Genomic DNA, 12831 nt, shown 5'->3' with positions numbered 1-12831 from the left:
TACCAAGATTAAGCAAACCCACAGCGTGAGCTGTGATTGCAAATAGTTATTGAATTCCTAACCATACCACGTGGAGCATTGGCTACATGGCAGGAAATGGTTCAACTCTGAGACTATCGATCCTTACAGGATAAGAGCAAATCTTAGATACTAATTACTAGTCTGCAGCTAGAAATTATGTAAACCTGGGATGCGGATACCGACAACCGCCGAAACATCTATTCTATGAGAACATTTCTGAATGGTACTCTGAAGTATTCATTCTAACCACAAAATACTTTGACCTTCAGGGAAACAAAAGAGAGAGAAGGATGAACTGACTCTCCAGCAGACGGACTGACGATTCCAACAGAGATCACAACGACACCTGGGCGTAAATATATATTGATTGCAATTATTTCCGAATGAGTGAGCGTTCATGTGCAAAGGCTTAGCATTTCAATTAATATAATTATCAAATGTGTGTGCAGTGATCCCTTTTGTCTTTCCCACTCAGTCCACACCCACTTCCCTTTGTCCACCAAGCCATCATATCAGCTTAGCCCACTAGGGAATCTTCCCTATCATTTGTTAGTAACAGATCTTTTTATGCATTTCTGTGATTATTTAGTTATTCATTTATTTACTACCTAAGACAATTGCTGTATGGATGATTCATAGTTAAGGCTGGGTTCGTGCAGATAACCAACAATTTACGACGTTTGGAATGAGACTGACGTGAGAGGTAAAGGATAATTAATTAATAAGAAGACTAATTGAGCAGATATTAAAATATCTTTAGAAAAAATATAACTTTGTAATCTGAAGATTTTCCTTGGTGCCCCGACTTCCTAGTTAATTCCATTTACATGATTAGTTTAATCACGTAAAAATAATTACAGAGAATTGATTTGATAAAATAACAGTCTTCACTTTTAACCTGTTGAGGCTACAGGTTAGCAATGAACCCCGAGTCGGGATTGCTAACAAGGCTGGAAATTCAAAACATCAAAAATCTAATAATTTCAATTTCTCAAACAATCAACTATTTTACACAATTTAAAAGATAAACATCTCCTTAATCTAACCACATTGTTCGATTTTCAAAGAGGCTTTACGGCAAAAGCATAACGTTAGATTATGTTAGGACAGTACATAGCCACAAAAGTACAAACATCCATTTTCAATTCAAGGTCAGGCGCCACCAAAAGCAGAAACCAGCTAGAATTATGCACTAACCTTTGTCAATCTTCCTCAAATGACACTCCTAAAACATTAGGTAGGGGGCAGTATTTTCACGGCCGGGTGAAAAACGTACCCAAATTAGACGGCCTACTACTCAGGCCCAGGAACTAGAATATGCATATTATTAGTAGATTTGGATAGAAAACACTGAAGTTTCCAAAACTGTTTGAATGATGTCTGTGAGTATAACAGAACTCATATGGAAGGCAAAAACCTGAGAAAAATCTAACCAGGAAGTGGGAAATCTGGAGCTTGTAGTCTTTTCAAGTCATTGCCTATCCAACACACAGTGACTTAGGGTTCATTTTGCACTTCCTAAGGCTTCCACTAGATGTCAACAGTCTTTAGAACCTAGTTTCAGGCTTTTGCAGTGAACAGAGAGCGAACAAGAAGGCCGGTGAGTTGGTGACTCAGGGAAGGACATGAGTTCATTGGCGCGCATTCACGTGATGAGGTAGCTGTGTTCCAAAACGTTTTTCAAGACATTGGAATCGTCCGGTTGGAATATTATTGAAGTTCTATGTTAAAAAGGCCCTAAAGATTGATGCTATACAACGTTTGACATGTTTCAACGAACGTAAATAGAACTTTTCTTTTACTTTTCGTTGTGAAATTTTGGGCGCGCTTCCTACATTTGGAGTAGCTTATTGAACGCGCAAACAACAAGGAGGTATTTGGACATAAATTATGGACTTTATCGAACAAAACAACATTTATTGTGGACCTGGGATTCCTGGAAGTGCCTTCTGATGAAGATCATCAAAGGTAAGTGAATATTTATAATGCTATTTATGATTTTAGATGACTCCAAAATGGCGGGTATCTAGTGTATGTTTCTGAGCGGCGTACTGAGATTATTGCAAAGTGTGCTTTCCCCATGAAGCTTTTTTGAAATCTGTCACAGCGGTTGCATAAAGGAGATGGTTATCTAAAATTCTTTGAATAACAGTTTAATATTTGATCAACGTTTATGATGAGTATTTTTGTAAATTGTTGTGCTATTTCACCGGCAGTATTGGAGGCAAAATATTTTCTGAACATCACGCGCCAATGTAAAATGCTGTTTTTGGATATAAATATGAACTTTATCGAACAAAACATATATGTATTGTCTAACATTGAGTCCTGGGAGTGTCATCTGATGAAGATCGTCAAAGGTTAGTGCTTAATTTTAGCTGAATTTCTGGTATTTGTGACCCCTCTCCTGCTTGGAAAATGGCTGTGGTTTTTCTTGTGTTGTACCTGTCCTAACATAATCTAACTTTATGCTTTCGCCGTAAAGCCTTTTTGAAATCGGAGAATGTGGTTACATTAAGGAGAAGTGTACCTTTAAAATGGTGTAAAATAGTTGTATGTTTGAGAACTTTGAATTATGACATTTTGTTGATTTGAATTTGGCGCTCTGATTTTTCACTGGCTGTTGAATAGTGTGAACCGTGGCGAGAGGTTAATGATGCCAAAGACGTGACAGTCCGTACTGTGAGACGCCTAAGACAGCGCTACAGGGAGACAGGACGGACAGCTGATCGTCCTCGCAGTGGCAGACCACGTGTAACAACACCTGCACAGGATCGGTACATCTGAACATCACACCTGCGGGACAGGTACAGGATGGCAACAACTACCCGAGTTACACCAGGAACGCACAATCCCTCCATCAGTGCTCAGACTGTCCGCAATAGGCTGAGAGAGGCTGAAGGCCTGTTGTAAGGCGGGTCCTAACCAGACATCACCGGCAACAACGTCGCCTATGGGCACAAACCCACCGTCGCTGGACCAGACAGGACTGGCAAAAAGTGCTCTTCACTGACGAGTCGCGGTTTTGTCTCACCAGCGGTGATGGTCGGATTCACGTTTATTGTCGAAGGAATGAGCGTTACAGCGAGGCCTGTACTCTGGAGCGGGATCGATTTGGAGGTGGAGGGTCCGTCATGGTCTGGGGCAGTGTGTCACGGCATCATCGGACTGAGTTTGTTGTCATTGCAGGCAATTTCAACGCTGTGCGTTACAGGGAAGACATCCTCCTCCCTCATGTGGTACACTTCCTGCAGGCTCATCCTGACATGACCCTCCAACATGACAATGCCACCAGCCACACTGCTCGTTCTGTGCATGATTTCCTGCAAGACAGGAATGTCAGTGTTCTGCCATGACCAGCGAAGTGTCCGGATCTCAATCCCATTGAGCACGTCTGGGACCTGTTGAATCGGAGGGTGAGGGCTAGGGCCATTCCACCCAGCAATGTCCGGGAACTTGCAGGTGCCTTGTTGGAATAGTAGGGTAACATCTCACAGCAAGAACTGGCAAATCTGGTGCAGTCCATGAGGAGGAGACGCACTGCAGTACTTAATGCAGCTGGTGGCCACACCAGATATTGACTGTTACTTTTGATTTTGACCCTCCCTTTGTTCAGGGACACATTATTCCATTTATGTTAGTCACATGTCCGTGGAACTTGTTCAGTTTATGTCTCAGTTGTTCAATCTTATGTTCATACAAATATTTACACATGTTAATAAGTTTGCTGAAAATAAACGCAGTTGACAGTGAGAGAACGTTTCTTTTTTTGGTGAGTTTATATAGCCTTCTGTTGCTGAAACATGTCTCTTGGTTTACCTCTGCTGCTGCTAACATACATAAAATAACTGACCTAACATATAGCGGGCTTTCCTTCTTTTTACCATGTATTACTTAACCTGGCATCCGAAGACTGTTAATCTATACTTGAGTTGTGTGGCGAAGCTGACTTGTCTGTAAAAATTAGGGAAATGTTGTACTCTTACCATATTTACAGGACATCTGCAGGTCAGAGATCACCCTCAGCAAATTGTTCATCTGATTGGTCCTCTGTTCTGTCTCGATGATGCTATCCGATGCCGGATAGGCCGAGTCGATATAGATCATGTCCAATAGGTAGATGCCTGCAGAAGGGAGAGGGGAGGAACCAGAGGAAGGGAAGGAGTTAGTGGGATCCTGTGCCCAGCTTCATTAAAATTGTCACAGACACAGTATCTTGGTTAGATAAGTATTCATACATGTTTGAATCACCGTTGGCAGCGATTACAGCTGTGAGTCTTTCTGGGTAAGTCTAAGAGCTTTGCACACCTGGATTGTACAATATTTAAAATTCTTCAAGCTATGTCAAGATGGTTGTTGATCATTGCTAGACAGACATTTTCAAGTATTGCCACAGATTTTCAAGCCGATTTAAGTCAAAACTGTAACTAGGCCACTGTCATCACTGTCATCTTGGTAAGCAACTCCAGTGTATATTTGGCCTTGTGTTTTAGGTTATTGTCCTGCTGAAATATGAATTAATCTCCAGCCACCACCATTCTTGAAAATATGAAGAGTGGTACTCAGTGATATGATGTGTTGGATTTGCCCCAAACATAACGCTTTGTATTCAGGACAAAGTGAATTTCTTTGCCACATTTTTTTTGCAGTTTTACTTTAGTGCCTTATTGCAAACAGGATGCATGTTTTTGACAATTTGTCTTCTGTATAAGGTTCCTTCTTTTCCCTCTGTCAATTAGGTTAGTATTGTGGAGTAACTACAATGTTGTTGATCCATCCTCAGTTTTCTCCTATCACAGCCGTTAAACTCTGTAACTGTTTTTAAAGTCACCATTGGCCTCATGGTGAAATCCCTGAGCGGTTTCCTTCCTCTCCAGCAACTGAGCTAGGAAGGACACCTGTATCTTTGTAGTGACTTGGTGAATTGATACACCATCCACATAATATAATTAACAACTGCACCAAAAAAAGATATAAAATAAATAAAGTAATACAAATAAAAACATTTATGAAATAGCGCCCCCTTCTGTGCACATTCGGTAATACCGTATACCCCGGTATGGTACAGAAACGGTATGACGGTATGAACATCTGCATACCACCCAACCGTATTGAGGAGCTTTGTGTGTCACTCCTCTTAGTCCAGATCAAACCAGATTATTTCACTATAGTCTTATGTTGTACGGCTGCTTGGTTTCCCATTCAATTTACCTCCTAAACCAGTCTGGTTCAACCAGGTAAGGAAGCTGTGCTCACAGTGCTTTAACCAGGCTATCTTAAGCTGTCCATGGACATCACATACCGTTGTGTACAGTACTCTTTAGTCTTGTGAGACTGTTAAGCAAAAAAATGAAGTTAACAAATCAAATCAAGATTTTCTTCCTGGGTTCCAATATTCTCTAGTCTTTAATCTTGTCCTGTTGTTAACCTTTACATACCTTTAATTCATATAGGCTCTTTGTTCAGGACGTGTCTGTTGTTAACCTTTAGTTCATATAGGCTCTTTGTTCCAGACGTGTCTGTTGTTAACCTTTAGTTCATATAGGCTCTTTGTTCAGGACGTGTCTGTTGTTAACCTTTAGTTCATATAGGCTCTTTGTTCCAGATGTGTCTGTTAACCTTTAGTTCATATAGGCTCTTTGTTCAGGACGTGTCTGTTGTTAACCTTTAATTCATATAGGCTCTTTGTTCAGGACGTGTCTGTTGTTAACCTTTAGTTCATATAGGCTCTTTGTTCCAGACGTGTCTGTTGTTAACCTTTAGTTCATATAGGCTCTTTGTTCCAGACGTTACCTTTAGTTCATATAGGCTCTTTGTTCAGGACGTGTCTGTTGTTAACCTTTAGTTCATATAGGCTCTTTGTTCAGGACGTGTCTGTTGTTAACCTTTAGTTCATATAGGCTCTTTGTTCCAGATGTGTCTGTTGTTAACCTTTACATACCTTTAGTTCATATAGGCTCTTTGTTCCAGATGTGTCTGTTAACCTTTAGTTCATATAGGCTCTTTGTTCAGGACGTGTCTGTTGTTAACCTTTAGTTCATATAGGCTCTTTGTTCCAGATGTGTCTGTTGTTAACCTTTACATACCTTTAGTTCATATAGGCTCTTTGTTCCAGATGTGTCTGTTGTTAACCTTTAGTTCATTTAGGCTCTTTGTTCCAGACGTGTCTGTTTTTTCCCGCCGCTACGGTTGTCATGCATCTTGGAAACATATACAGTTTGCACAAAAGGTCTTAAGATGTAACCCGTTTTATAAAAGAGACAGTGATACAGAACCCAGATCTTAATGCTGTCTGTGTGAATCTACAGCATAACAGATGTCTGTTTGATCGTATACAACGCGGTAGGAAATTAATGCTAGAGATTCATAGCACAATGCTGAGCTTTACTGTTGTGTTGGAGTTCAGGCTGTCTTAGTCTTTGTTGTTGGGCATGTGTTGTCTCATAATCCTCCTGTACAGCCAGCTATTGTTTTACAGGCTGGAGGCCTAGGATTTTACACATTCACAAAATGCTGCAAAGTACTTCCCACCCCCCTCTATTCTCTCGCACACTAATTATAAACATTAAACCACAACAGAACACTAGTAGGTTGCCTTGCCGAGTGCATTCCACATACTGGACACTGTCACCAGTTCTCAGTCTGACGTATGACAAAGTCGGCACATCCGTACACCCTCTGCACGTGACTGCTTTGGTCCCGTGTGGCTCAGTTGGTAGAGCATGGTGTTTGCAACGCCAGGGTTGTGGGTTTGATTCCCACGGGGACCACAACGGGAAAAATAAATAAAATGAAATGTATGCATTCACTACTGTAAGTCGCTCTGGATAAAAGCGTTTGCTAAATGACTAAAATGTAAAATGTAAAAAAATGCTTTCTGAAGGCATTATATATTTATTTATATATTATGCTCTTCACATGTTTGAATGAAAACAAAATGGTGTCACAGAAAGGAAAACTATTAAACCCTCCCAGCAGAAGTGGCATGTATGACTTGCTGCCCTGATAGTTGGAGTAACATTATAAAAAGGATGAATTATTGTGCAAATGAGTGGTCCACCTGGTCTTTTACATGCTCTGCAATGTGTCAAAGAGGTCAAAACACACCATGCTCTGCAATGTGTCAAACAGTCAAAACACACCGTGCTCTGCAATGTGTCAAACAGTCAAAACACACCATGCTCTGCAATGTGTCAAAGAGGTCAAAACACACCATGCTCTGCAATGTGTCAAAGAGGTCAAAACACACCGTGCTCTGCAATGTGTCAAAGAGGTCAAAACACACCGTGCCCTGCAATGTGTCAAACAGTCAAAACACACCATGCCCTGCAATGTGTCAAAGAGGTCAAAACACACCGTGCCCTGCAATGTGTCAAACAGTCAAAACACACCATGCCCTGCAATGTGTCAAACAGTCAAAACACACCGTGCTCTGCAATGTGTCAAACAGTCAAAACACACCGTGCCCTGCAATGTGTCAAAGAGGTCAAAACACACCGTGCCCTGCAATGTGTCAAACAGTCAAAACACACCATGCCCTGCAATGTGTCAAACAGTCAAAACACACCGTGCTCTGCAATGTGTCAAAGAGGTCAAAACACACCATGCCCTGCAATGTGTCAAACAGTCAAAACACACCGTGCTCTGCAATGTGTCAAACAGTCAAAACACACCGTGCTCTGCAATGTGTCAAACAGTCAAAACACACCGTGCTCTGCAATGTGTCAAACAGTCAAAACACACCGTGCTCTGCAATGTGTCAAACAGTCAAAACACACCGTGCTCTGCAATGTGTCAAACAGTCAAAACACACCGTGCCCTGCAATGTGTCAAACAGTCAAAACACACCGTGCTCTGCAATGTGTCAAACAGTCAAAACACACCGTGCTCTGCAATGTGTCAAACAGTCAAAACACACCGTGCTCTGCAATGTGTCAAACAGTCAAAACACACCGTGCTCTGCAATGTGTCAAAGAGGTCAAAACACACCGTGCTCTGCAATGTGTCAAAGAGGTCAAAACACACCATGCTCTGCAATGTGTCAAACAGTCAAAACACACCGTGCTCTGCAATGTGTCAAACAGTCAAAACACACCATGCTCTGCAATGTGTCAAACAGTCAAAACACACCGTGCTCTGCAATGTGTCAAACAGTCAAAACACACCGTGCTCTGCAATGTGTCAAACAGTCAAAACACACCGTGCTCTGCAATGTGTCAAACAGTCAAAACACACCGTGCTCTGCAATGTGTCAAACAGTCAAAACTAGCAGAGAAGCGGCAAGGACTGTTCCCCATTTCCTGCCCTTATTCTGTGCAGAGGAAAAACATGGCACGCATGAAACGCAACCTGGAAAAACATCTGCTGACCTTTTTATTGAATGGATGTCAGACTTTTCCTACCATTCCACTCAGTATCCTAACCATCTACTTTCACCGATAAGGCATGTGTATACATTGTCACACTGCGTTTACATGTGGGCAGCGAAGCCGGTGAGTCTTTGTTTGTTGTCCCTGAAATTGCAAGGGGGTTGGCATCATCTTTCCACATCTTTCTGGAAGGAGGGACAACAACAACAAGGCAAATAAGAACATTGTTTGTTTTTCGAGTCAGACTGTGGGCCTGTCAGTGGAGGTATGGAGAGTAGTGGAGGAGAACAGAGGAGAATGGGCCTGTCAGTGGAGGTATGGAGAGTAGTGGAGGAGAATAGAGGAGAATGGGCCTGTCAGTGGAGGTATGGAGAGTAGTGGAGGAGAACAGAGGAGAATGGGCCTGTCAGTGGAGGTATGGAGAGTAGTGGAGGAGAACAGAGGAGAATGGGCCTGTCAGTGGAGGTATGGAGAGTAGTGGAGGAGAATGGGCCTGTCAGTGGAGGAATGGAGAGTAGTGGAGGAGAACAGAGGAGAATGGGCCTGTCAGTGGAGGTATGGAGAGTAGTGGAGGAGAACAGAGGAGAATGGGCCTGTCAGTGGAGGTATGGAGAGTAGTGGAGGAGAACGGGCCTGTCAGTGGAGGTATGGAGAGTAGTGGAGGAGAACAGAGGAGAATGGGCCTGTCAGTGGAGGTATGGAGAGTAGTGGAGGAGAACAGAGGAGAATGGGCCTGTCAGTGGAGGTATGGAGAGTAGTGGAGGAGAACAGAGGAGAATGGGCCTGTCAGTGGAGGTATGGAGAGTAGTGGAGGAGAATGGGCCTGTCAGTGGAGGTATGGAGAGTAGTGGAGGAGAACGGGCCTGTCAGTGGAGGTATGGAGAGTAGTGGAGGAGAACAGAGGAGAATGGGCCTGTCAGTGGAGGTATGGAGAGTAGTGGAGGAGAATGGGCCTGTCAGTGGAGGTATGGAGAGTAGTGGAGGACAACAGAGGAGAATGGGCATGTCAGTGGAGGTATGGAGAGTAGTGGAGGAGAACAGAGGAGAATGGGCCTGTCAGTGGAGGTATGGAGAGTAGTGGAGGTATGGAGAGTAGTGGAGGAGAACAGAGGAGAATGGGCCTGTCAGTGGAGGTATGGAGAGTAGTGGGGGAGAACAGAGGAGAATGGGCCTGTCAGTGGAGGTATGGAGAGTAGTGGAGGAGAATGGGCCTGTCAGTGGAGGTATGGAGAGTAGTGGAGGAGAACAGAGGATGAATGGTTCAGTTGTGTTTTCAGGGTGATTGGGGGAGCAGGCCGATACTTGGCCACGACCCAGGGGAAAGAGGGAGGCGAGGTGAGGTGGTTGGCATCATCTCTCCACACCTTTCTGGAAGACATTTTGTATAGAAACGAGACGTCACCCATCTACACACACATAACTAGACCACTTCAGCAGCTGCGGTTCATTTGCCCCAACAATATATCCCACATGTTTCCATAGCCCCCCCTAATTGGTTTAAACAGGGGCCCGACCATTGAAGCGGAGTAGAAGACATTTTTGATTAGTGTCAAAATGTGCAAAGTGTCTGTCGGTGACTTTGTCACCTCTGTCGGCGACCTTGTCAGCTCAGACGAATGCGATGAGAAGAGGAGAGCAGATTGAGATGTATTGAGCAGGGACTGGGGTCAAAGGTTGCTTTGAGCTACAGCCCTGAAACCTTAGCTGTCCCTCTTGGGGAGAAGTAGAGCTGCTCAGAATGTGGCATGCCAAAATCCATGCGTAAAAAATGGACAACAGGCAAAAAACAAACCCCCCTAACGTGGAAAACAACCACTTCACGGTGAGAACGACAGAGCAGCTTAAAGTGGGGGCTGAACTTACTGATTTGGCCATTTTTTTTTTTTATTATGTTCATTAACAAATGCAGCGGTCATTACTGAAGCCTAATGAGAGTTGTCTTCGGGGGTATGGTTTAATGTGGGTGACTCGTGTGTGTTCGCACGTGGGAAGCGTTTTTACATTCACTCTGTCTTGAAGTCACCTAGGCTAGCTGGTATTAGCCAACTTCTTTCATCTATTAGCTTCAGCCGGCTGGTGTGCGACCGTGGCAAAGTTGGCTTGACTTTGGATAGTTAGGGACCGTCAATATATTACACAATGTAAATGGAACAATATTTTCATTTTGCACATATTTGAGTTGTCTCATTAAATGCTTTCAACATTTCTACAATTTATAGTTGATTAGAGGTTTTTAATCCTTTACAGTGATGGGAATTGGCCTCCATTGAATTGGCCTCCATTAAAATGTTTCTTACAGAAGAAATATGAAATACATATGCATAAGCATGGTAGGGAACAGTTTGGAGATCATGGGGAAATTATTAGACCAAAGTTTACGACAACAGTTACCCTGAGACAAGACTGAATCTAAACATTGCACTGTTGATTCTATTTGTTGATAACGAAACCTGAAAATACTCTGGATACATTGTGATAAGATAAAAAAATGACAAGGGTTTGAGTGAGAGGACTAACTGGAGACTCCAAGTGGTCACACACCTCTCCAAGGTGGACACAGTTCCTAAGTCATTTCAATGCTTTTTTATGACTCAAAGAAGACTATTCAACTATAAGATGCGTATTTGAGCTCTCCTAGCTGAGCGGTTCAGGAACTACAGCAAACACACTGGTAGTTGTTTTGATCACAGCCCTGCATCCCCGCCATCACACAATTACTTTTGTTGTATACTCAATCCAAAAACAGCCCATTCATTATAAATCACAATCTGGATCAGGTGGGCATCGTTTTAAAAGTCAGTTCTATTGCCAACATGACTAGCTAAGTCATAAAACACGATGTTACAGAGTTAGGCTTTCACAATGCAGAGGAACAGATTATAATTTTGATGAGCATAGAAAGAGGTCATGAGTGAATTCAGGTGCCGTGTTCCGCAGTGAATTTATCACAATAGACAAACATCGTCTCATTCTGTTCAGAACGACCCAGGGTATGACTCCATGTCATCTGGTAACTGTATATCCAACAGGCTCATTCTGTTCAGAACCACCCAGGGTATGACTCCATGTCATCTGGTAACTGTATATCCAACAGGCTCATTCTGTTCAGAACGACCCAGGGTATAACACCATGTCATCTGGTAACTGTACATCAAACAGGTTCATTCTGTTCAGAACCACCCAGGGTATGACTCCATGTCATCTGGTAACTGTATATCCAACAGGCTCATTCTGTTCAGAACGACCCAGGGTATGACTCCATGTCATCTGGTAACTGTACATCAAACAGGCTCATTCTGTTCAGAACGACCCAGGGTATGACTCCATGTCATCTGGTAACTGTATATCCAACAGGCTCATTCTGTTCAGAACGACCCAGGGTATGAAGCCATGTAACTGTACATCAACCATAGTGATCATAAGCGTTGAACTATATATTACATCACTCTTATGATATGGAAATGTGAAGTGCACATTTGGATTCACGGGTGTTTGGTTTGCTTGTATAACAGCAAAGCGGTATTTATTATAATCCTCAATGTCTCATCTTTGAAATTACATCGAGTCTTCTTAAATTTACAGCAGGTAGCCAAGTGGTTAAGAACGTTGGGCCAGTCACCGAAAGGTCGCGGTTTGAATCCCCAAGCCACCGATTAGGTGAAATCTGGCGATGTACCCTTCAGCAAGGCACTTAACACTAATTGCTTTTGTAAGTCTCTCTGGATAAGAGTATCTGATAAATTACCTACATTAAAAAATTGACAGCATTTCCCTCACTCAGACAACAAAACATTTGCAAGTCGCCCAATTAGCACTTATAATGCACAAGTCGCCCAATAATGCACTTCACATTACAGCAATGTGAAGTGCAGAGCCTGAGCTCTGACGTCATTTATAGTGTGTTACTGTACAGCCACTGGGTTCCAATTTTGCCACTTATCACAGTGCCCAAATCTGCCATGTAAAGGGGCTATGTTATTGAAATTTGGAGGTATTGACATCTACAAATATTGTCCCATGTACATTGTGTCATTTATTGATGGTCCCTAACTAGCCCATGTACATTGTGTCATTTACTGATGGTCCCTAACTAGCCTATGTACATTGTGTCATTTACTGATGGTCCCTAACTAGCCCATGTACATTGTGTCATTTTACTGATGGTCCCTAACTAGCCCATGTACATTGTGCCATTTTACTGATGGTCCCTAACTAGCGCCATAGGGATATCGAATATCAAACCAAATTGATCATGAACATAACGATCGGGTCATGTGCAGGTGCGCTCTGAATTGATTACTACTTGGTGCTGCCAGCTGTAGGCATTATTGAAATAAATCCAACCCAAGGAAAACTGTTACGGTAACCCTTCATTCCGTGACACACCATTTTTTACTAATTACTGTATCTCGCAAATCTCAGTTTTGGACGAGACTGAATT

The 12831-nt window shown here is 42.7% G+C and overlaps 1 protein-coding gene across 2 annotated transcripts in view; it reads right to left on the bottom strand.

Annotated features, from left to right (window-relative positions):
• LOC106572010 (ras-specific guanine nucleotide-releasing factor RalGPS1) overlaps positions 1–12831 on the bottom strand; it is a 278753-nt gene that overhangs the window by 48047 nt on the left and 217875 nt on the right. For both annotated transcript variants that reach the window (XM_014145707.2, XM_014145728.2), the window contains exon 9: positions 4008–4145. In XM_014145707.2, coding sequence (XP_014001182.1) covers positions 4008–4145 — 138 coding nt within the window. The remainder of the gene's footprint in view (positions 1–4007; positions 4146–12831) is intronic.

This window comes from Salmo salar, chromosome ssa01 (assembly GCF_905237065.1).
Source record: "Salmo salar chromosome ssa01, Ssal_v3.1, whole genome shotgun sequence".
Classification (NCBI taxonomy): Eukaryota; Metazoa; Chordata; class Actinopteri; order Salmoniformes; family Salmonidae; genus Salmo; species Salmo salar.
This window is presented reverse-complemented; position numbering and strand designations above follow the sequence as displayed.